Source organism: Pinus tabuliformis, chromosome 1_2, assembly GCF_031772625.1.
Source record: "Pinus tabuliformis cultivar Carrire ecotype Pingquan chromosome 1_2, CPIR1, whole genome shotgun sequence".
Taxonomy (NCBI): Eukaryota; Viridiplantae; Streptophyta; class Pinopsida; order Pinales; family Pinaceae; genus Pinus; species Pinus tabuliformis.
Window position 1 is genome coordinate 453,175,521 of NC_142298.1, and position 25,030 is coordinate 453,200,550.

Here is a 25,030-nt window from a genome sequence, read left to right on the forward strand (position 1 = left end):
TGCATACATACGCTTTTGTATCCTGAACAAACTGCGTATATAACAGTTCACCAGAAAAAGCAAAAAAATGGGTCTGAAGAAACTGTTAAGACTTAGATTCTAAGTTCCTATAAGAACAAACAACTCAATTACAACATGAAAATCAAAGGCTGAGCCCTGATTGGCTTAAATTAACCCAAACTAGGAACAACAATACTGTTGTCCCCAGCGGAGTTGCAAATTCTGTTGAGGGACAAAGTCCCCTAGGGTCTTGAGTCAATACCCTAGTAGAGCGGGGGTTATCTATAATAAAAAATAAGCATTCCACACAACCATGATACTAATATATGCAAACTACGTGAAGATAGGTATACCTGGGGTTCCTTCATTCGAGTAGATCCAGCCAGGGTCCAAACCCTCTTGGAGTTCCTTTCAATCCTTCAACCTACAAAATAACCAACTCAAAGAAGCATAGCAGTATATGGACCAAGCATCATAAAGAAATCAACTTCATAGCATATTGAAAGGAAGTTAGTTATATAATTGAAACAGTTATTCATATGCAAATCATAACATTAACATCATAAGCATGAAGAAGATTAATCTCAGGAACAAGACAAGTGTTTCTTTATTGTAGATAGCTAAAGTAAAACAAGGAATGATATCACCTGAATCTTCCTCTCGCAGGCTCCAAGTGGAACTATCCTCCGAATTTGTCCAATCCCAAGTCTTCAAAAGGCTCCTTCCATAACTCACACAAGGATATCTCAACTAATGAAAAAACATCCTAACTCAAGGAAACAAGGGTTTCCTGTAATGGGGGAAGTGCTGGAAGCACAAGGATCTTTAGACCAGATCAAAGATAATCTCAACAGAGTGATTTTCCTCTCTATTCTCTCCTACCTTAAGCCTTCCCATTGAAGCCTTTTTATACTTCTCGCAAAGTAGTTTTTTAGCAGGGAATTCGTTGGGAATAGTTGGGCCACGGGCACTAATAGGTAATCAACAGGTAAAACCCGTGATCTCCACCCGAAATTAAGGAGATTTAATTTTTTAAGTGTTTTAAGACATATACGTGGGTTGGGTATATACAGACCCACGTACACACACATTTAGCTCAGGGCAATGTCGCGTATAGGGAGTAAAACACTATTTTTTAAGTATTTAGACCAGGTCTGGAAGAAGGGGTTGCCCTAGGCCATGAGTGTAGCATCACAAACATCAAGAGTGAGATTTGGAGCTATAACAAAGGGATAGTGTTCACAAAGGTCGAGATAAATCCTAGAAGAATAGAAACCCATCACATAGATCTCTAGATGTTGAAAATTGGTTCTGTCATCCCCCAATACTGCTTCAGGTGAGACTGCAGCATGCGCTACGCTGGTTGTTGCCAAAAGGGCCAGAATTTTAGGGTTTTGATGGTTGACACAGCTAACTCTAAACTTTGGTCCAGACCCCCTTAAGCCAACAGTGGACAAGGGAGGAGGGGGTGTTAAACATGTATAAAAGTTATCTTTGGTGGCCGTTCAAGTCGTCCAAATATTTTGACACTACATCTTACTTGGCAAATTACGGTTGTTTCGGACTTCAACCCTTTGGCATACATTTTGTAACATCAATTGTTCGGGGGGCAATAATCTAAGTGGATTGTTATTCTCCAAGAGTTCAACCTAGAATTCATCAAATCAAATTCGAAGGAATCCTTGGTTTTTTCAAGCTAATGTGTAGTCTCCCTTCCCTTGATGCGGCATCTACATCCGAAGATTCCATCTGAGACAGGTCATTGTTCCTGATCTCATCATCTGCCCCATGGTATGGAGATTTTGTCATTTATCTCCTGACCAATACTTTTCATCCTAACACCTCTCACTCAGAGCAATGACATATCATTTCGCGACACCCTTTACTATTGTGGTATTGATATGATCTTATGGAGTTCCTCGCTATTGAGGAGGTCACGAAAGTCTTGAATGAGTGCCACTTAGGGGAATGCGATGGAAATTTATCTAGTTACGCTACCACACAACAAATCTTACATGTCGGTTACTTCTGGCCCACCATTTTCCATGACTCTGTCCTCGCAGTACAAAAATTTCATGCATGCCATATCTATGATTGAAAATTCTAGGCTCCGCCCACTCTTGTGAATATCGTCGTCACCGTTGGTCCTTTTTCGAAATGGGGCATCAATTTTATGACATGTAACCCACACTTAGCCAGGGGGAATGACTACATTATTATCATTGTTGACTACTTTACTAAGTGGGCTGAAGCAATGCCTACATTCAATAATACCGGCAGAACAACTGTGTACTTTTTCTTCAACTACGTGATTGCTAAGTTTGGTGTTCCGCAAGCAATAATAATAGATCACGAGAAGCACTTTCAAAATCATATGTTGACTGAATTAGCTTCCAAATGGGGACTTTCACATGAAAATTGAACTCCCTATTATCCTCAGGCTAATGGACAAGTTGAGGTGATTAACAAAGTTCTTAAGAATATTCTTCAAAGTATGACAGCGGTCCACAAATTGGATTAGCACTTGCTTCTCTTTGCTACCTTGTGGGCATATCGAATCTCAGTTAGGACTGCTACTCGATTCACACCCTTCCAGTTGGTGTATGGTCTTGAAGTGATCCTCCCCATCGAATGCGAAATTTCATCGCTCAAACTAGTTATCGAACTTCTTCCCACTACTCCCATAGAGGAGGAGCTTCTTTTACATCTAACTCGTTTGGATGAAACCCAGTGCGATTTCATGTTAGTCAATGAAGCCCATAAAAGATGCATTAAAGTGCAATATGGAAAAAGTGAGAAGCCTAAAATCTTCTCGAAAGGAGATCTTGTTCTCTTATATCACTAATAGGCTGACACGTTAGGTTGAGGAAAGTTCCAGCATATGTGGTTGGGCCCATACTTTTTCAAGTGAGTCCTTGCAAAAGGGGCTAACGTGTTAGTGGATCTCGATGGAATTCCATTGATGTAGCCTAGAAATGGGTTGTACCTCAAAAAATGTTATGCTTGATCCCATGCATTGTACACTGTGCACATACTATCTATAAGTGTGTTGAGTGTGTTTGCAGTGTGTTTTTTCAAAGTTTCCCATGATTTTTGTTGATTTTTTTACTTTTGGATTGTAGATGTCAACCTCTCTTGATCCGTATATTGGTTATGTCGATGGTGCTAGTTGTAGTACTCAGAACCTATCCTCAACAGCATGGTCTATCTTTTCTCCAAATAGTGAGCTAGTGAGTATGCAAGGGATTTACATTGGTCGCTCTAATAACAACATTTTTGAGTATAGTGTAGTGGTTGAGATACTTTTCAATGCTATTTCACATGGTATCTGCTGTATAGTCATCAGGGTTGACTTGCAATTCGTAGTACTACAAAACTCTATTCAATGAGAAATACCACCATCCTTCGCATGGTTTTGAGAATGTGTATTCTAGAAAGAAGTTTTGATTTCATATGATATGAACATATTTCTAGAAATATGAAGACATTATCAGATGCTCTAGCTAATTTTGTTTTAGATCGACATTTGCAAAGAATGTAAATAACTTTCAATTCACATCACATCATATTGAAAGTATAATAGGAACTAGGAAACACTCAATATATATATATATATATATATATATATATATATATATATTAAGTTTGGTTTTACAAAATGTGTGCCCCGAGACACATATGGCTACATCGTCCATATAAATCTACATGCAAAACATTTAAGTAGACAAACCAGTGGTGCTCATGATAAAATGACATGGCATGAGCTATCTTGCACAGTAATCGACCAATACGATTAGGCACTTTAATTGCGTGTCACTGAAGTCGCAATGGAAGTCGATCGACTATGGTCTCATCAATTCCATGTGTCAGTCCTTCCATGTGGCGCTCTACTTCTGATAGGATCTCTGCTACATCTGGATCTCGTAGCGCATCCTGTCCTACTGCATCATCTTGTATTGGTCCCATTGCCTCAATCTGTGGTTATCTCTTTGTGCAACAGAGATATGTACCACCCACTAGTCGAACAGGTCCAATGTATGCATGAAAACGTCAAATTGTTTAGTCTCAAGAATACCAAAAACACAAAAAAAAAATAGTAAAACTTTCAAAAACTTAATGGTCGAAGTATCTTACCTGAATCATCCCATTTCTTACCCTCAGGCAACTTGAGCTCAGGGTCATCACAAAAATCCATCCCTGCATAAGGATAATAATCAATAATGATGAACTACTTGTGTAGCCATCCAAAGAAGGCTGGTGAAAACTTGATCTTTGATGGGCCTGTATGTCAGCTCATATGGTCTATCCACCTCCTCATCCATGGGGTCCTTGGATCAATGGGTTGAAATGCAATCTACTAAGGCTGCAATATTGGAACCCGCTCTAGAGAAAAAAAAGACTAAGATCATTCCATAACGGAAGCTTTTCAACTTCCTCTCCTTTTCTTCGGTAAGTTGTTCCTTCAAATTGACCAAGAAACCCTCACTCCAGTTTAATATTGTCGGCTTTAGAAATTATTTCCCATACTACATGTAAGATCTACTCACTACATGTAGTGTTGAGCTACCTTCCAATCCTGAAATAATGAATAAGACCATTCTCAGAGGTAATTGGGATATATCCTTTATGTTGATCTTCCCATCTCTAGTATGAAGGGTTTGAGGTATACAATAGGTATCAATATAGTATTTGATCATCTCACCACCAGGTCTTCCACCTAGAAGAGAGATGGGGGAACCTCACTTTGACAATCCAGTCAAAAAGTAAATACCCTCTACCTGTATCTCGAGAAGATTCTTCCCAAACCTGAATGCATGTGCCTGTATATCCCATGAACAGACAAGGTACCTCATCAAGTCCATCTATTGCCTCATATCCAAAACCCAGAAGAATTTCAATAACCCACAGTTTTAGAGTCCTTGAATGGTAGCCGATTCATTTGCTGCATTTTTTTATCAAATTTTGTTCTTCGTGTTCTCTTTCTCACCATATGAATGCCATTTTGTACTAATTGGTGCCTGAAACATCAACAAGGGATCCATTAGGATCTTTCCCATGCAAGAAACTTGACAAAATTTGAGGCAAAACTGAGAAACAACTTAGGAAAATGTGCCCAACACACCCCAACAATGTCTACCATAGCATTGCACCTCTACCTGCAATGTTTCCCTGCCTAGGGAAATGTAGTTTTCGACATGGTGGGGGTGCATTGGTCTCAGGGAATTTTTTATGAACCCCTAGGGAATTAAAACCCTAAAAATTTTGCATGAAATTACACCGTGGAAAGATAAAGAAAGGTTTAAGTTCCTACTTGGAAGCAACGACACTTGAAATGGTTCCCTAGATTCGCTGCAATTAGTTACGGAAGATCGAGGGAAAAAGGGCTCCAAATACTCACTGTTGAAGGTAAAATGTGAAATGGTAAAAATAACAACTCATTTTGAATATTTATGGTCATTTTCTCATTATTTTATTCATTGTTAATGTTTTTACCTAGATGTGCTCGATTTTTACTATGAAACGGGTATGTTTAATCCTTCTTATGGTGTTTTGAGCAAGGCAATAGTTGTTAGCAGGTTTTCATTATGTTTGAACAGGTTACTTTGACCACAAAGTATAATTTTATCTCTTTTTTGGACTCTTTAGACCCACGAAAAAGGAACCCCCCAAGAGTCCTCTTTCAACTCTCTTCAGACTCCCAAAATATGAAAAGATTGTCGAGCACTTGTCTTTTCAAACTCGTAAAAGTAAATGACAAGACATTTATTCAGCATAAGTTTAACCCTTTTCCGAATTGAGATAGACTAGCTATGAAAAAGGAATACCTTAGTCGAACATGGCTAAGAGGTTCTCTTGGGTATTGTTTTCTACCTTTCAGACCTAAGGGACTATCTATGAAAAGGGACATCTAGATTTTTCTTTTTTTCCTCTTTTCCAAACTCTCTAAACATGAAAAATATGTCGAGTTTTACCTTCACTGGACTCGTTAAAACATCAAACAATGATGGACTTGTCAAACATGATGAGGTTGAACCACTCCTCAAGGTTCGTTAAATATACTTGGAGGGATTCATCTAAAGGATGGACTTACAAATCAATCATATGTTATCCTCCTCAAGCTTTTTAGAAAATAAAGAGGTACTGACTAGTATGGTTGGGGAAATTGGGAAAACAAGGGATTCCATTTTGCTAATGGCAGTGAGTCACTCTTGTACATGACACTCTTCAACTTCATCTTTGTGGCTATTGGGTTGGGTAATCTACTTGTTTTTTAGTTATCATACCGTTATCAGAGCCTCCATCTCAGTTTTGGGTCAATGCTGCCAACTCCATTCAGTGTTGTTAGTGTGTGCAAGAGAAGTCATTCAGTTGATCTCTACTACAATGCTCTTAAGCCTTCATTTTATGTTTGACTTTCTTGATCCAGTTCCATATCAACATCATTCTTCTCATTATATCTCAATCATCATACATGTTTATGTCATTGATGGGGGGTACATCAAGGCCCTTCTGATACGAGTCACTTCATGTCGACATCAGCACATCATCCAGGAAGTTGACGTAGAAACACCCCTTGGTACCTTAGTGCTTGCATACATTAATGGCAAGTTTCTTCGCTCTTGGCATCAGGTTTACATCTATGGCCTTGGACTGAAATATTTTGTGTGGTGTTTGACATCAACCCATTTATTCACACCATACAGATTGTACTATGCTACCTTAAGATCCATTAACATCATTGGTGGTTTTTCTCGCGCACATAAATGGATTACATCATTGGACGGTAATCAGATGGTGTCTACCATGTTCCACTCCAGCTCATTGATTCACATGGTTAGACTCATACTTGTATTGGTCATGTCAATGAGATAGAAGACCCCAGATCTAGTTTCATCCATCCATGCTATGATTTTAGGATTATACATAGATCACAATGTATGGTGGTCATGATCATATTGATATTAATCTAATCATGGGTCCACTAGTTTCATCTGTGCATGTGTCATTTGATCATTGTACATGTTAGGCTAGCTTATGAGTTGAGTATGGGTATGCCTCCCTTAGCATACAAATATGTCACGTTGTAAATGTATTGTAACTATAACACCCTCCTCCCATATCTACTAAAGTAACCAGTCAGCCTAGGTAAACATGCTTCGAGAGGCCACTATGATATGATTCGACCTCCTAAGTTACCTTAAGGAAGTGGAACCGATAGAAATAGACCATACAAAAATTCAGCATCAGCTTCAAGACCCTTAGTGACCAATCCAACACTTCAGACAACTTGCCCTTGGGTCCCACTGAACTTTTGGAAAACTTAAGCCTCACTCGCTCTCATGTTATAGGCATCACAACATCCAGAAATCCAGAGTCGCTCTCACAGGCTTGCCTTCCAGCATCCTGGGAGTCATTTAGTCAGTGTTATGCCAGCATCCCTAGGATTTGAGCCACTTTTTCAAGCCCAGAGCCCAAGTCACTACCCAGAATTGAGCCATCTCTTTAGAACAGTAAAATAACATGGAAATGACAGTACTAAAGAAAATACTTATTTAAGACCTTGACTGGACCCCTACTAGCCATGGCAAGCATTTCGTTAATTCGCCATGAAGCATTGATGTCTCAACATATTAGCTTCCACCTCCATACATTAGACCACAGATACATTGTTCATTCATATACAAGTAAAAATATGATGAGACCCATACATAGTTGATGTCATAAAGCACATACATAACCAACATAATAGGGACACAAATAACCATGAAATCATAGCCATATAAACTACATATAATCCAATATAATACTCATAGAAATACAAGGAGAAATAACCTTTCATTAATTATGAAAAATCCAAACCTAGGATGGGACTTCCACGTTCCACCCGACTATAGAATGGCTGAGCCAAATATCTCTTCATCCGTTCACCCTCATGCCATATTCCAAGCATGAATGTGGGAGTCAAACCAAAGGAACCAACCAGGGCATACCAAGGCTAAACCACCTCACCCTCATCAAAATAAACCAGGCTTTATCGTGATCCATCCCAGATCACTAGGCCAACACAATAAACATATCATAACATGCTTTACCATGATCTCCACTCGATCACTAGACTAAACAAGCATCGATGCCACCGTATTTCTCCACCTACAACGTGAGGAATTTTCTCATCTTCTAGTCTCTCAAGCTTTACCTCAATCCAAACTCGAATCACTAGGCTCCAAACCGACACCCCTGTTTCTTAGGCTTTACTGTAATCCACACAGGATCACTAGGCCCTAAACCGAGATCCACTCTCCAGGCTTTACCACATAACCCAATCTGGGATTACTAGGCCCAACAGATAGAGAACCACCTCTTGGATTTACCACGTATCCTACCATTCACCGAGAAGGATTCTCAGGCCCACCAAGGCAACACAATCTTGCCTTAACACAACCCATAGTCTAGCTCAGGGTTCAATAGGCTAGTGGCTTCACCGTGATCCACAGTTTGGTTTAGGGACCACTAGGCCATGTGCTCTATCATTCGAAGATCCACCCCACTTAGCATTAAATCCATCCAGCTCAACCAAAACATGAGAACCCCATCACACCATGGTTATCCAGAAATGGCAAGGCTAAGCTGAAAACATTGTTACACTTGGAAAAACCCATGCCATAATAGCAAAAGAACCACATGAAATACCATGCATGCCAAATCTAGCAAGGAAATCACACATGCAAAGTGATGCCTGCAAAGAACCATGTTGTAGATGTTTGATCTTGCTCTTCCTTTCTTTCTCCTTCCTTCTTTTTTCCTTCTTTCCCTTTCTTGATCCCATGCATAATCATAGAAAAAGCTTGAGCCAAGAGCTTACACTGACTAAGATCTTTCTCATTGATTTTCATAAGCCTTTTTATCAATGAGGCCTCTATTTTCTTCATTTTCCATTATTTTCCTTCAATATCCTCCTCACATGCAACCTGTGACCTTTCACCTTCCTCTTCTCCTAATTTACATTATTTTTATAAATAAATATACCAAAATGCCATTTTGCCTTTGCAAAGCCTTATCCATTTCCTTTAACAATTTCCTTAGCCATAAACAACCAAATGAACACCCCCTGGGATGTCTTGCCTTGCCATTCAACTTGGAATATGTGTCCCATCACCGTGGCCTATATATATATATATATATATATATATATATATATATATATATATATATATATATATATATATATATATACATGGAATTTTCACTAGGAGTGTTACAGCACCCTCCCCCTTGTGGGAACATTGTCCTCTATTTTAAACCACACCAAGACCTCAGAAAATCTGTTGAAAAGCAAACATACTGCCCATGGAGCTTTACAACCTAGCTCGTTGCAGTATTTACAAAGAAAGACCTGCTCAAAAGAAGTACATCATGATAACCTAACCAAATAACAACCATACCGCATACTGGAGATTTATAGCACAACTCATTATGATATTTACAATAATCACATATACATATATACACATTCACTAAACTAGCAAGTAAAAGGATACAATGACCATATCAATCAACAAGGGAATTCAAAGGATCACACCTCCTACCTCAAAATAATACCAAGATTCACCTCCTTCCCAGGAAGTCCAGAATCCACTATCACAGTTAAAGCTGCATCCAAAGTCCAGCGTTATAATCTTGTGCCACTTGTCCCCTTAGTGAACAATTAACTACTCATTTTTCCATGGCGCACTCCCAATGTGTATCTAATTCAGTCTAGCAATGTTAATGACCAAAACCAATATATCCATGATCTTCCCTTCTTTGCTACACAGTCCCTTGGGAAATCTGGTCACCCCCTTTCGTGAAGTCACTCACCTTCCATGTTCCTCAACATCCCCTATCCTGGGCGGTCCATTCCTTCGCAAGGACTCCTCGCATCAGAAGATCAAACAACCAAGGCATATACCTTCCACAATCATCATACCAGTCATAGCATGCTCATGGAAATCAATGGACACTATTGGATACCAGTGCACCACAATGACCCTGCTCCTAAAGTGCTTTACTGACATGCTATTGAATCTTCCAATTCTTTTTGCTATTTTTGCTAATACTTGTAGTCAATTTCAACCACCCAACCAGGAATGTTCATGCACTCTTGTTTGAAGCACATAATTTCTATTAGTTTCAAAATAAATGGAAATAAATTCGCATCATACCTCATTGATAGCTTGTCAATAAGGTACACTTGCAATAATGTTTACCTCCTGTCACAACAAGTCAAAATAACATCTTTGATAAAATCAACAGGTATAAAAATATCACATCAGGTTATCTCAAACACAACCATCATAGATCAAAATCATAAGTCACATGTAATCATCATAAACCAAAATCATAGGTCACATGTAATCATCATAGCCCATAATCCTAAATCACATGCATAATAAAATTGAAATAAAATGTTGATACTTATCATTTCATCAATCCTTAGCTTATACCTTTGTCATTTTTCCATACACACTCTGGATCGGTTGCCACATACATAGTGCCAACTCCTCAACCATGTACACATACACATAGTGTGCTTCACACACATACAACCACACATGACATACAACACCATGCAATACATGCACCTAGTACCACGTGCCTTCAACACAGCATGCATGACATGCGAATGATATCACATGTACATCAGTGCCATATGTACAAGGCCCCATCTGCACAACGTGTGCACAACATCACATGTACACGACACCACCTGCATAATGTGTACATAACACCTCATGTACACTGCACCATTGTACAACGTGTACACAATACCACATGTAAACATTACCACACGCACAACACGTATGCGACACGATATGTACACAGTGCCACATACGTGTACACATCACCACCTACACAAAATTCCACTTGTACAACATGTACACAACACCTCATGCACACAACACCATATGTACATAGTTCCACATGTACAACATGAACATACCACCACCTATAGATAGCACTGCATATCCAACATGTACATAGAATCATTTGTACACAACACTGTATATGTAATATCCACACAACACTACATGCACATAACATCACATATGCAACATGTGCACAACAATAGTACCACACATCCAAAACCACATTGTCTTTACCAAGCAACCTTGCTTATAGTGTCTTATCCATGCTTGTCCCATCATGTCACAGAGCTCACTGCTTTCATTTCGCTATTGTATCCCTCAGTATAACCTGTCCATAACATAGACATAATATAAACTCATAACCATATGATATTGACCTTGTATATTTTTCATGACTGCTCTTCTCACTTGATTCCTCGTAAGACTAGGAACCTCTTCATGTCATTCGCCTGTGTAAGAAATCATTCCTCCACAAGAAAAATTTTTGATGACCCTCTCAGACAATGACATAGCTACATACATACATACATATATAATCATTAGCATAAAATTATCATCATTATGTGAGACAACAACATACATACATACATGTATACATATATAAACATTATCATAACATAATCATAACAAAATTACTAGATAACATAAGGTCTAGGTTAAGAGAACTTCCTTTATTCATGCACAACATTGAGAAAATTGTTCCCAACATAGCCAAGGCATCTAACACCTTAGATCAATTTACTTTACCTTTTCTTGTTACCTTTCACATGTTTGTATTATCACTGTCCATTTACCACTATGGACCAACCATTCCAATCAATTGTCATAGTCCTACCTTCTGTTGCACTTACTCATACACAAAGCTTCATCCATGTCTTATATTGCCTATTGTGTACCACATAGCTCTCCCCGAGCTCCAATAAATTTCCTCTTTTCCCAGCCAATTCTCAAGACTTAAAACATACAATACTAAGAAACAAACAAGAAGTAAAACCATGAAAACCAATAACAACACAACACTGCAACAAAGAGGCATAACTATGCACCAGACACACTCAATATCACACATCAAGCACAACAATCATAAAAAACCAAAAGCACAAGGCTAACAACAAACACCAGGACTCAATCCCCATGGTTCCCAAGGAAAGCTCAACCAGATCCTTCTTCAAGATTTCATGGTAACCTATTTTCCATGCAATCCCCTCCATCATACCACCATAAACACATAATTGTCAGTGCATAAATAAATATAACAATACACTAGATACATTATCTTGTTTTTCCAAGCATGTTTCCTTGTAGCTAAACACGTCCATGCCATCTCTCAAGGAACTCCAATTCCCTTGAAAAATCCACCTGTAACTAGAGACTAGCTAATATACTTGTTAATTATAGGTCCATGAATACAGCACATATCCACATAATTTTAGAGAAATCAATGTTAAGAAGACTTCATGTGTGCAAAGTACTCATTCGTTTGGAATTAGGGTTTCCAAACATAGCCAAAGGAATTATTGCCCAATTCCTTTCGTTTACCCTTTTACCTTGCTACAATTGAGGTTTACTATGTATTGTCATATCACCCAACTGTTAGTTATATAAACACATCAACTATTACCTTGTCACACTAATACCAAGCATGTTCCCTGCAACTGCTCACACCACATGTTCCAAATATCAAGACAATCGTATATATCAATTTGAAATCAACTTTTACAAACAATCATGTCATAACCCATAGTCAACTCATAGTCATTAGACATAATTTTACAACTATCAACTACATTCAAGTACATATCAACTGTCTCAACACATATGTGTTAATACAATCATCTTAAAACAAGATCATTGGAGTGCATACTTATATTATGAAATTCATCAAACATTCAACTAACTTGCAAACATAGCATGTTAAATAAATCAACTAGACACCAAACACTCAAATACCAAATAGATGCCATAATCAAACAGTCAAGCACAAGGTAGATGACATAAACAAGTTCATACCTTAATGTATCTTAGGGGAAGCAATATTTTCTGCATAATCAATCCAGTTAGCATGATATAAATTCACAATATATTAAATCAAACATAAATAATATCACGATACCCAAAATAGTCACTAGATAACATGTTTATAACATAATTCATACACAATTATCATTTATGCATAACAATCACATATGTACAATCGGTCTAGATTAGTGCCACACAACGCAACATGATAAGTCAACTCATACCTGAATGTCATAACCCTAACCATCTGCATAGGTCAATCCAATTTCACATGATACATATAACATAAAGATATAAATGTTATAACCCTAATCACAAAGTTACTAGCATATAACAACAACACTCTATATATCATGCTCATCAACAACATATAACCTAACCATTAAGTTATCTAACATAAAATAATAATAACAATGCATACGAGCACATGTTACTATCATTCTTGACTATTTGACACATGTGCTTATGACTATACTAATCAAATATCATCTATCATGTATGTAACCATAACATCAAAAGACATGTACATAAACCTAATGTATATAACCTAATTCATATAACAATCCTTGACTTGCATACATGGATGCCAAACATACAATACATATATGACAATCTCCTCTTACCCCAAAGTCCAATGTTGCAACCTCATTATGATTATATGCATCTCCTTCTCCATCGCATCCAACATATTAGCATCATAACATGCTTATATCATCATGATAACCTAAATTACATACCATGCCTTCACAAGTCATTTTTGACCTACATTTCATGCATAACTATAACAAAGACCATTCATGTATGACAACTGCATATACACATATAACAAATGAGTACGAAACCATATACACATCATTCTAGCTAGAGTCCAGTCATCAATGCATGACCATATCAACTACACAAACCATGACCTCATGCATGACAACAACCATTACTCCATTGTACACATTGTCATATGCAACCATCAACATGCATAAGAAATGCCTAATCAACTACACATATGCATGAATGCATGTAGTCAAGCATAAGCAATTAATTCATGTAACTAACATACAAGACCGATAGATGTAATCAAACATACAATAATGAAACCTACCATACAAGGATGTAATCAAGAAAAATATAACATGTAAGCAACCCATAACAATATGTAACTAGTCATATACTCATGATGATTCATTCCACCAAAATCAAAATCAAGTTCCTCATGACAACCTCAAGTTTCACATGACGACATCACTTCAAACCTGATCGGCATCATGCAAATGAAACAAACATATGGAATGCAATTGTAAGGGACAGACATGCAACTGACATGCATGCATGGCCAATAAATGTTTTCCATCTAGTCTGGTGGGTGAACCATGCTTTGATACCACTAGGTAACACCCTCCTCCCACATCTACCCAAAAAACCAGCCAATCATGGTAAACATGCGACGAGAGGCCACTATGATATGATTTGACCTCCTAAGTCACATTAAGGAAGTGGAACCAATAGAAACACACCATACAAACATTCAACATTAGGCTCAGGACCCTTAGGAACCAATCCAACACTTCAAACAACTTGCCCTTAAGTCCCACTAAACTTTTGGACAACTTAAGCATCAGTTGCTCTCATGTTATAGGCATGACATCATCTAGAAACCCAAATTCACTCTCAAAGACTTTCCTTCCAACATCCAGGGACTCATTTAGTCAGTTCTATACCAGCGTCCCCAAGATTTGAGCCACTTTTTTAGGCCCAAAGCCCAAGTCGTTACCCAGAATTGAACCATCTCTTCATAACAATAAAATAACATGGAAATGAAAGTACTAAAGAAAATACTTGTTTAATAACTTAATTGGACCCCTACTAGCAATGACGGGCATTTCGTCAAACATATCATGAATATGTAAAGTACATGTATAAATAAAAAATATGAGCATAGAGGTCTCATACTTATCTAAGATTCGCCATGAAGCATTGATGCCTCAACACATTAACTACCATTCCATCCATTAGACCATAAACACATTTTTCATTCATATAAAAGTAAAACGTGATGAGAACCATACATAGCTGTTGTCATAAAACACATACATAACCAACATAATAGGGGTAGAAATAGCCATGGAATCACAGCCATATAAACCACATATAATCTAGTATAATTCTCATAGAAAAACAAAGAGATAAAATTTCATTAATTATGCAAAATCCAAACCCGAGATGGGACTTCCACGTTCCACCTGACCGTAGAATCCTTAGCCAAATCTCTCTTCATCCATTCACCCTCATGCCATATTCCAAGCATGAATGTGGGAATCAAACCAAAAGAAACAACCATGGCATATCGAGGCTACACGACCTCACCCTCATTAATAGAAACCAACCTTTACCATGATCCATCCTGTATCACCAGGATAATACAATAAACATATCATAACAGGCTTTACTATGATCTCCACCTGATCACTAGGCCAAACAAGCATTGATGCCATCGGATTTATCCACCTACAGCGTAAGCGATTTTCTTATATCCTAGTTTCTCAGGATTTACTGCAATCCAAACCAAAATCACGAAGCCCTAAAATGAGACCCCGGTCTCTTAGGATTTTACCAGAATCGACACTGGATCACTAGGCCCTAAACTGAGACCCACTCTCCAGGCTTTACCGTGTATCAGAACCTAGGATTACTAGGCCCAATGGAGAGAAAACCACCTCTTAGCCTTACCGTATATTCTGTCATTCACCAGTAAGGAATCCTAGGCCCACTGAGGCAACACAATCTTGACTTTACTGCAACCCATAGTCTTGCTCAGGGTTCACTAGGCCAGTGGCTTTATTGTGATCCACAGTTCGGTTCAGGGGCCACTAGGCCATGTGCTCTATAATTCAGAGATACATCCCACTCAGCTTTGTCCATCAGGAAATCCAACTCAACCAAAACATGAGAACCCCATCACACCATGGCTATTCGAAAATGGCAAGGCTAGGCTGAAAACACTATTCCATATGACAAAACCCATGCCATAATAGCAAAATAACCACATGAAATACCATGTATGCCAAATGTAGCAAAGAAATAACACATGCAAAGTGATACGTGCAGAGAACCATGTTGTAATAGATTGGTATTGATATTCCTTGCTCCTTCCTTCTTCTTGCCTTCTTTTCATTTCTTGATCCCATGCATAACCATAGTGAAAGCTTAAGCCAAGAGCTTAAACTGACTAAAAGCTTTCCCAGTGGTCCTTAAAAGCCTTTTATTAATGAGGCCTCTGTTTTCTTCATTTTCCATTATTTTCCTTCAATTTCCTCCCTGCATGCAAGTTGTGACCTTTCACCTTCTTTTTCTCCTAATTTCCATTATTTTCATGAATAAATGTGCCAAAATGCCATTTTTCATTTCCAAAGCCTTAGCCATTGCCTTTGCCAATTTCGTTAGCCATACACAACCAAATAAACACCCCCTAGGATGTCTTGCCCCACCATTCAGTGTGGAATACATGTCCCATCACCGTGGCCTTATATATATATACATGGAATTTTCGCCAAGGTTGTTACAGTAATAGATGAAGCTCACTGGTTGTCCTTGATCCCTACTTGTTACAAGGTAAAACACTTCATTCAACAATCATCATCTATGACTTTGCGCTTTAGGGTGAATTTTCTTATAGGTCATTTTTTCACATTTGATCAGTAAGCCTCCTAATGGGATCAATCAACATTTTATTCCCCCTTGTCACCATCTTGCACAAATCCCTAAGCATGTACCTTTCATTTCCTAGAATTTTAGCCCTAAATTGTGTCATCTAAGCGAGTTTGAGGACCAACACTCCCTATAAGCCTACTAGGGTGTGTTCACCAGTAGGTTGCTCCACTATGGCCTGCGTTGGTCACCAATAGGTTGCTCCCCTTTGCACCTGCGTTCATTCTAGAAATCTGGGAGGATGATTGGGATTCCGAAAGCTTCATCTTCTAGGAGTTTCCAGAATTTGTTAGAACTACTTACCTTGGATAAATCATTCGGATCCTATCCATCCCTACATTGGATTTTTCACCACTTATCCGTTGATCCTATCCCTCCATCAAAGGGGGATCTCTTACCCTAGGATGGTAATTGGATAAGAACTCCCAACTTACCATAATTCTCTATATATATCCAGCCTATTATGAGGTTGGGGGTTGGCTTTTGGAGAATAATTTTTCCCTTATGATGCTATAGTGAGTGGCCATCATTCCATGCATTTAGGGTGATTGGAGTGCATATTGTGACAAGGAAAGGACAAGTCAACAACTTGGAGGAGCTCTTCTACAAGATAAACTACTACTTATGGTTGTAATCTCCTTCCATTTACAGTAATGCAATGAATCTATTGTTTTCCATAATGAAATGAATTCATTGTTTTCCTATATGTAATGTTGTTTCATATATTTCAATACCATGTTTATCTATTGAATGAAGTACTTATATGATAATGCATACATCTTGTAGTTTCTTGGCTTGTGTTATCTCACTGTGCAAGTTCTAATTTTGGCAATCGGAGCTGGAATTGGGGCTTCCAAGCTAAAGAATAAGCGAAGCATGCGAAGGATTCGAGGTAAGCCTCACTCCATTATCTATTTATTTTAAGGAAAAGAATTGGGTTCCTTGTCCCTCTTTTGTTCTAACTTAGCCACCGACCTAGGGGAGATGCTTTTGTCGACAATCGTAGATTCTGTATAACAAAAAGTTCTAGAGAAAGTCTATGCACATCTTTAACATGAAGGGTAGTTTCATAATGGATCCATCTCCCAAATGACTATCTAATGGATAGTAATACAAACCTAATGACCCCAACAAGGAAAGAAATGAATTTTGTAGTAGTGTTTGCAATTATTTTATTAATATGGAATGTCACACTTAATTTGATTCTTATTTCATGGGAGTGAGTAAGCACTTCCTGGTAAAGAACATGAATTGTCTTGGTTATTTTTTATTCATTTTTCCATTTTAGGATTTTTTAAGTCTCTTATACTTTTTTGTTACCATTCTCAGAGAACAATTTTTACATACTTGTTCAAGTTTTGTATATTGTTTGGACCATTATGAAGGAGGTTGAATGACAAGGAATAGAAGCAAGTGAATTCACAAAAACAATGAGTTTTAATGTTATCTTTATGGTAGTTGTATCTATCAAAAAGGAGTAATTGTGTCTATTGTTATTCTAATGGATAATTGTTTAAGCCATGGCTTAATTATGAAGTTTTATGACCTTCATGTTGATAATGCATGTTGCAAGGTTTATCTATCCTTTCAATTCTACTGTAATTGGTGACTAATTAAGAATGTGAATATGCTACTAGGTTTGATCCTCCAATGAGTTACCGATTAAACATGGTAAAAGAGCAAATTAAGCATGTGAATAGGAATACTATAGACTAATTCATTTACTATGAATAGATATGTTCATCATGAAGGATGATTGCCAAACAATAAAAGTGAAAAAAATGTTAACATTGTAAGTGCTAATATCAACCTTTATAATAGTTATAATTGGTAAAATGGAATTGTACTTGTGATTTGGTTGGACTAGAAGAAAGTTCATAATAATGTAGGAAGAAAATGTTTGTTTGTAAATCAATTAAATCATTATTTTTTTTTGTCATTAGACCTAAATAATAGATGTTTCTCCTTAATCTAATTGTATTTAACAAGGATTTTGATATTACAACTTCAAATCTACCTAATTATTTTCCTAAAAAAGATGTTTCTCCTTAATCTAATTGTATTTAACAAGGATTTTGATATTACAACTTCAAATCTACCTAATTATTTTCCTAAAAACCTTTATGTTTCAAGGTTTTGAGAAATCTCATTTTCTCAATTTGACCTTAAAATCACGATAAATTTGCTAAGGAATACCTATGAACCAATTGTAAATCGTGTGAACATTTTATAATTTCAAAATAAATAATTCATTATTATGTAAATTCATATAATTTTTGTTATTTGTTTTAAGCATTTGTTTATCATTTTTATATTTATTCCAATTTAAATTGATACATATTAGATCTTAAAAAATCGTGTGCATTTAAAAGTCATGTACTTTTAATCAATCATGTTCTCATACAGAAATGAGATGATATACGCTCCTCGTTAAAGCCAAACGAATATTGTTGTACTTCTCGTAATTCAAATATACTAAATCTATGGATGGTATGCAACACTCCAATAATATATTAAATCAGTAAATTACTACCACTCCAATATATTAGATCCCACTCTAATATATTCTGATTTGAATATATTAGATCCCTATTTTGCATGTCAAATACATAGCTAGCTCTTTCAATCCATTCTAACACAAGAACAGCAAATATGTTTCCATCGGGTTAAATTCCAGACGTACACTTTGAAATCACGTGCTTTTCTATTGAAAATATTCCGGAGGATATACATTTCTATTGAACACTAATATTGTTGCACTTGTTCTAGTTCAACTATATTGAATCCATATATTGCATCAGCCATTCTAACACTAATAATATATTATTCAACACTAATAATATATTAAATCCATAGATTGCATCAGCCATTCTAACATTGTTTTGGGTATTTTGAATATATTAGATCCCTATACTACATATCAAGTACATAGTCCTTTTTTCAATCCATTTAAAAAAAAATAACATATATGTTTCCATTGGATTAATTCCAATGTTACAAAAGTTAGTTTGTACCCCTTCTTGAAAGAATGTTGGTATGCGTTCATAGTACTTATAAAATATAATAATCCCCACCATGTGGGATTAACTAATTTACTAACTTTGAAACATTTATTTTTATCATCTTGGACCAAAAGAGCTTATTGAAATGGTGTTTAATGACATTGGATTGTGAGAGGAAGAGTGAACGTTTGGTAATGTACCACCATCTATTAGTGATATAGGTGAAACACTTGTGTTAGTATTTGAATTTGAATGGTTCACTGTAACACTAGTATTAATGTTTGATGGTAAATGGGTGACATCTATATAAGGGGGTTGAGTAGGTTCTAGAAGATTTTGGTCTTTACTAATGAGGAATGTGACAACTTCAGACATGGAAGGACGAAGTATCGCAGATGTTTGTGTGCAAAGAAGAGCTATGTGAACAACTTGTAGTATCTCCCCTTGGCAGTTTTCTTTGATGTTGGGATCAATTATGCTTGCAATAGTGCCTGATAGATGATAGTTCCAAACCTGCACCATACATACATTATAAATTTGAATATTATTAGAATTTTATTTGAAGAAGCAATGAAAATTGTCTATATGATGATTCAATTACCATTGTTAAGAGAGATGGTATGTCATTTTTGTGCATAGGAGTTTTATTCCTTCTGCCACTAATAATCTCAAGGACTAGCACCCCAAAAGCATAAACATCAACCTTTTCTGTCAAATGGCCATGAACTAGATATTCTGGAGCCATGTAACCTCTGTGAAAACAAAAATAAGAAATTAGACACATTTTCTATTAAAAAAAATTAATAACTATCAAATTCATTCTCACCGAGTTCCAATGATTCTTGTGCTAAGATGACTTTGATCTTCTGAGAAGTATTTAATCAACCCAAAATCTGCAATTTTTGGCTTGAAAAGGTGGTCTAGTAGAATATTGCTAGCTTTTATATCTCGATGGATGATGCGTATATCTGATTCTTGGTGGAGATAAGCTAGCCCACTTGCAGTGCCTAGTATAATGTCAAACCTCCTTTTCCAATCCAGTGCATTTTCCAGGGTCTCATCTGTTGTAAAGTAAAATTCTATATCAAATAACTTAAACATAACTTGAAAAGATAATATTTCTCAACATTTGAAGATTGATCATAAGGAAAATCAATTTATTGAGACAAGAACTATTACCAAATAGAAATCGATCAAGGCTTTTGTTGGGAAGGTATTCATACACCAAAAGTTTTTCTGGGCCATCCACACTACATCCAAGAAGTTTGACAAGGTTTTTGTGTTGAACACAACTTATCAAATTGACTTCATTGAAGAACTCGTTCACACTCTCTTCTCTATTGGAAAATAGTCTCTTCACAGCAATTTGTCTACCATCTAGAAGGCCCTGCAAACATGCCCATTCTATTTTGTTCAATAATGATGTAAATTTATCTATGTATTTTAAAAAATCAAAAGTTTAAAATGAAATTAGAAAATTGAAATCACCTTATACACTGAACCAAAGCCACCTTGACCAATTTTGTTTATGGGATCAAAATTTTTAGTGGCAGTCTGTAGAGTTTCAAATTTGTAATTTAGTTTTGATTTGGATATAGCTATTGAGAGTTCACTTGATGGTTTGTAGTGACCTGCAAAAAAACATGTCAAAGTTTTTAGAAATATAATATAACAACATTATCAATGACCATATGATATTTTACACATTTTATTGTCTGTAGTCTACACATTGTTCTTTGAAGCTTATTGTAGTTTTGATACTTGTGTTTTAATAAATGTGAAAAAACTGCAATGAAAACATACAATACTTTACAACATAATATCGATATAATTTTAATTAATTAAGGTTATAACATCCATTGGAATTGTGATTATTGGAAACTTTTGATATTAGTAGGATTATAACATCTATATTGTTCGTATTTATGCTAACATTATTTCAATAGAGTTACAACTTGGTGGGTGACTGAAACCTTGAAAATGGTTGTGCCTAGGTTCAAAAAATAACTCATTATACAAACTTCATAGCTTTCATAGAGATGGGAGAGCCAGGGTCATCCACTTTCAAGTCCATAATCATGAAGGAATGACTTATAAAGCCTCCCCCTTCACAATCGTAACAAAGGAAACTATAGGAAAAGACAAACAATATTTTCTTAGAAAAACAACAAAGGCCCCATGCTATGAATCCATCTCCATGTGCATTAACAACTATATGATATGCATCAATGTTCATGCAGAGACGGGAAATTTTAGGATTTTTCAATAGAGAAATACCTTACTCACCTCAAGGATAAGAAACAATTGAAACCCACATGAGTTGTATAGCTCAAGCTAGGCTCTAAATAATGCTTTTCCACTAAATTCACTAACATAAGATACCATTTTTGAGTATTTTAGAATGGCCCCTACTTCTCTAATTCAATAATCTTTTTTTCTGCTACTAGGTAGAACAATTCAATGTAGAACAAGAGGATTTCACTTAGTTACTCATATCAATATGCATGTATTTGGTACCATACGAATTTTGTCGTTAAAAAACCATGACAGGAAATCGAAATAAGATTGAATTTTATGTAAAAACATTTAAGGCAACCAAAGCAACAAGATGCACCTCCTATATCAGCATCGATGTCTACATGAATGTCTTTAGTGCCCTTCCTAAATACATTCTCACCAACTATGAAAGCATTGTACGGATCCAAACCCTAGATAAGCACATATTATTTATCTACATAAATTACTACAAATAAATAAATAAATCATTGTTCTAAGAATACCCTACAAATGAGGCCAACATTAAATATAAAGATCTAGAGACAAAATGTACAATGAAAACTGAAAATAATTGAAATCATAGCTTAACTCCACATGTCGATAAACTACAAAGAAAAAATAATGTTGATGCATTGCAATTAGAATCAATCCTTCCTTATAATGAGGGAACCAAAAAGAGGAGGAGCCAACAACCATCACATAATAGAAGGAAAGAATTCCTATAGAGAAAAAGCAAATAAAACCCATCTTATCACCAATAAAGGACCTAGACGTCAAAAGAAGAAAAACCAAAAGAGGTATATCATGTAGTTCCAAGGAAAATAGAAATTAGGGGACAAATATCATGGAGGAATCAGTCTCATCAAGTGTGGCTAAAGAGGTCTCTCATGACTCATATATAAATGGACAATATGATAACACTCTTGTGTAACAACCCCGGGTTGATTTTATATATAAATAAAATAAGACCAAGGTCATGTCACACATATTCCAAGTTGAATGGAGGGAAAAACGTTATAATGGGCATCACTTGTGGTTAATTAATGGCTATGGAAATTGGCGAAGGAAAAGAGGCAATAAATGGAAATATAATAAAAGAAATAAAGGAAAATAGGAGAAAAGGAAGATCAAGGGACACAAATATACATGCAGGGGAAATTAGATAGAAAATGAGGGAAAATGAAGAAAAGAGGAAAAAGGAAAGGAAGAGACTAGACATCAATGATAAAAAGACATCAAAGAAACAGTTCATAGCTTTTGTCAGTTCTAGCTTAGATCACCTTCATAAATAGATCTCTAAGAGAGGAGAGAGGAGGCACTTGGACACAAGCAAGCAAAGGAGAGTAATGGATCACAAGTAAAAGGTTGGAAAAGAAGCTACAATAAGAGGACATTCCATGTAACAGGTTGCATGTGTGATTTCATTGTTGAGATTTGAATGCATGGTGCATTCATTTGGTTGTTTAGTTGTGTTGTTGTGATTGGTGTGGGATTTTCCTAGATTGACAGTGGTTTTCATCATTACCTTGTCATTTCCTAGTTAGCCATGGTGTTGTGGGTTCCTTGTTTTGGTTTAATCTTTGGATGGCCAATAGACTTTGGATCCTGGTGAGGTGGTCTCAGGAAATTCCCAAGGGTCAAGGGTGGAGATGGGATTTCTCTTGGAACTCTTAACGAATGGGAGGAGGCAGGAAAAATCCGTTGAATATCGTGAAGAAATTTGGAGGCATCCAAGCTTGCTTTTTATTAGTGATTTCTGGACCGGTTTAGGTGAAATCATTGTGGTTGAGGGTTGAGGTGTTTTGGCCTCTAGAAGCCCTAGTTTGTTCAGTTTTGATTCATCCCATGAGATCCCACATTCATGCTTGGAATATGGCATGGGGGTGATTTGTTGAAAGAGAGATTTGGTTCATCCCAATCTATGGTCGGGTGGTACGTGAAGTCCTTGACTTGGTTGGTATCTATATATGTTCATTTGAGTTATTTCCTTATTGTGATCAATGAGCACATGTACTAGTTATTTTGTTGATTTTATCATTGATTTGTCATGAATTCATTTTAGTTATATGTTTGGTTATATGCATGGTTAAATGATGTGCTCTTGCCATGGATCTTGTTTATGATTTTTTAAAGTTAATGAATGGTTATATGGATGCATGGGATAACTAGTGTTGTTACAACTAATTTGAGAGGGAATTAAGCATTTTTTATTATTCCTTGATGAAGTTAAGGAGACATGGAACGTATATGAATTCATCACCCGTATTTATTATGTTTAGTATGTGTTTGACGAAATATTTTTGAGGTGTTTAGCAACTTTTGCGTAAGATATCTCCTTGGTACTTAAAGTTCTAGGTTGTTCTAGGCAGTGGCTTGTAAGCTAGCCTAGAAAATATGGCACTGATTTCACACCTACATGCATGGAACTGGGAAATTTCGACTACAACCACATGGAGGGAGGCATGTACATGTGGTTGGCCTATGAGCTCAGTTTAAAAGAAGTTCCAACTCAAGACTTGAGCACTAGGGATTGTGATCTAACACCTAGGTTATCTGATGTCCTTAAGAGGTTTCAATATGTTTCCGATTAGTATACCCCACTTCCATAATTGGAACTTGGATGTTGGGTCATGTCATAGTAACTCTCAGCTCATGTTTAGCTGGAGAGCTTGTAAAAGCAAGTAAATGTGGGATGAGGTTGTTACATCTTACTCCAAGAACAATTTGAGTAGGAATATCTAAATTGCCTCCCCTAAGAGATATCCCACAATGATACAAGGAGGACATGTAGAGAAGGACCAGGGGAGGAGGAATTACTTTCAACCTAAACCACTTCAATGAATTGGGCATGAAATTAATCGCTCTTAAATCAGAAGAAAATAAAAGGAGTAAAGGGTAAACCAAGGGGGAAGACCAATAAACCAAAATTACAAAAAACGGGTTCCCTATAGATCAACTCTAACCAAAACAAGGCTCTCTTAGATAAGTTCCAATCCACTCTCCATCTAGTGAATCATGAAAATATTTTGGAATAAAATAGGCCTCAATGGTAAATGGTAAAGGAAAGAACTACCTCTTGAAAAAAAAAACCTATTAGAGAAATGAGATATCATGCTTCTATAAGAG

The 25,030-nt window shown here is 36.6% G+C and overlaps 1 protein-coding gene across 2 annotated transcripts in view; it reads right to left on the reverse strand.

Moving 5' to 3' along the window:
• Positions 1-19,717: 19,717 nt before the first annotated feature.
• The window catches only part of LOC149206320 (cysteine-rich receptor-like protein kinase 2), an 85,583-nt gene continuing 80,270 nt past the window's right edge, over positions 19,718-25,030 (reverse strand). Inside the window, exons 2-6 of one of the 2 annotated variants that reach the window (XM_089393673.1) lie at positions 21,116-21,258; positions 20,807-21,014; positions 20,454-20,688; positions 20,331-20,379; positions 19,718-20,140 (exon numbers count right to left, since the gene is read on the reverse strand). In XM_089393673.1, the coding sequence (XP_089249799.1) occupies positions 19,745-20,140; positions 20,331-20,379; positions 20,454-20,688; positions 20,807-21,014; positions 21,116-21,258 (1,031 nt within the window). In that variant the 3' untranslated portion in view covers positions 19,718-19,744. Of the gene's footprint in view, positions 20,141-20,228; positions 20,380-20,453; positions 20,689-20,806; positions 21,015-21,115; positions 21,259-25,030 lie in introns of both variants that reach the window. The other variant, XM_089393672.1, reaches the window with a different exon arrangement.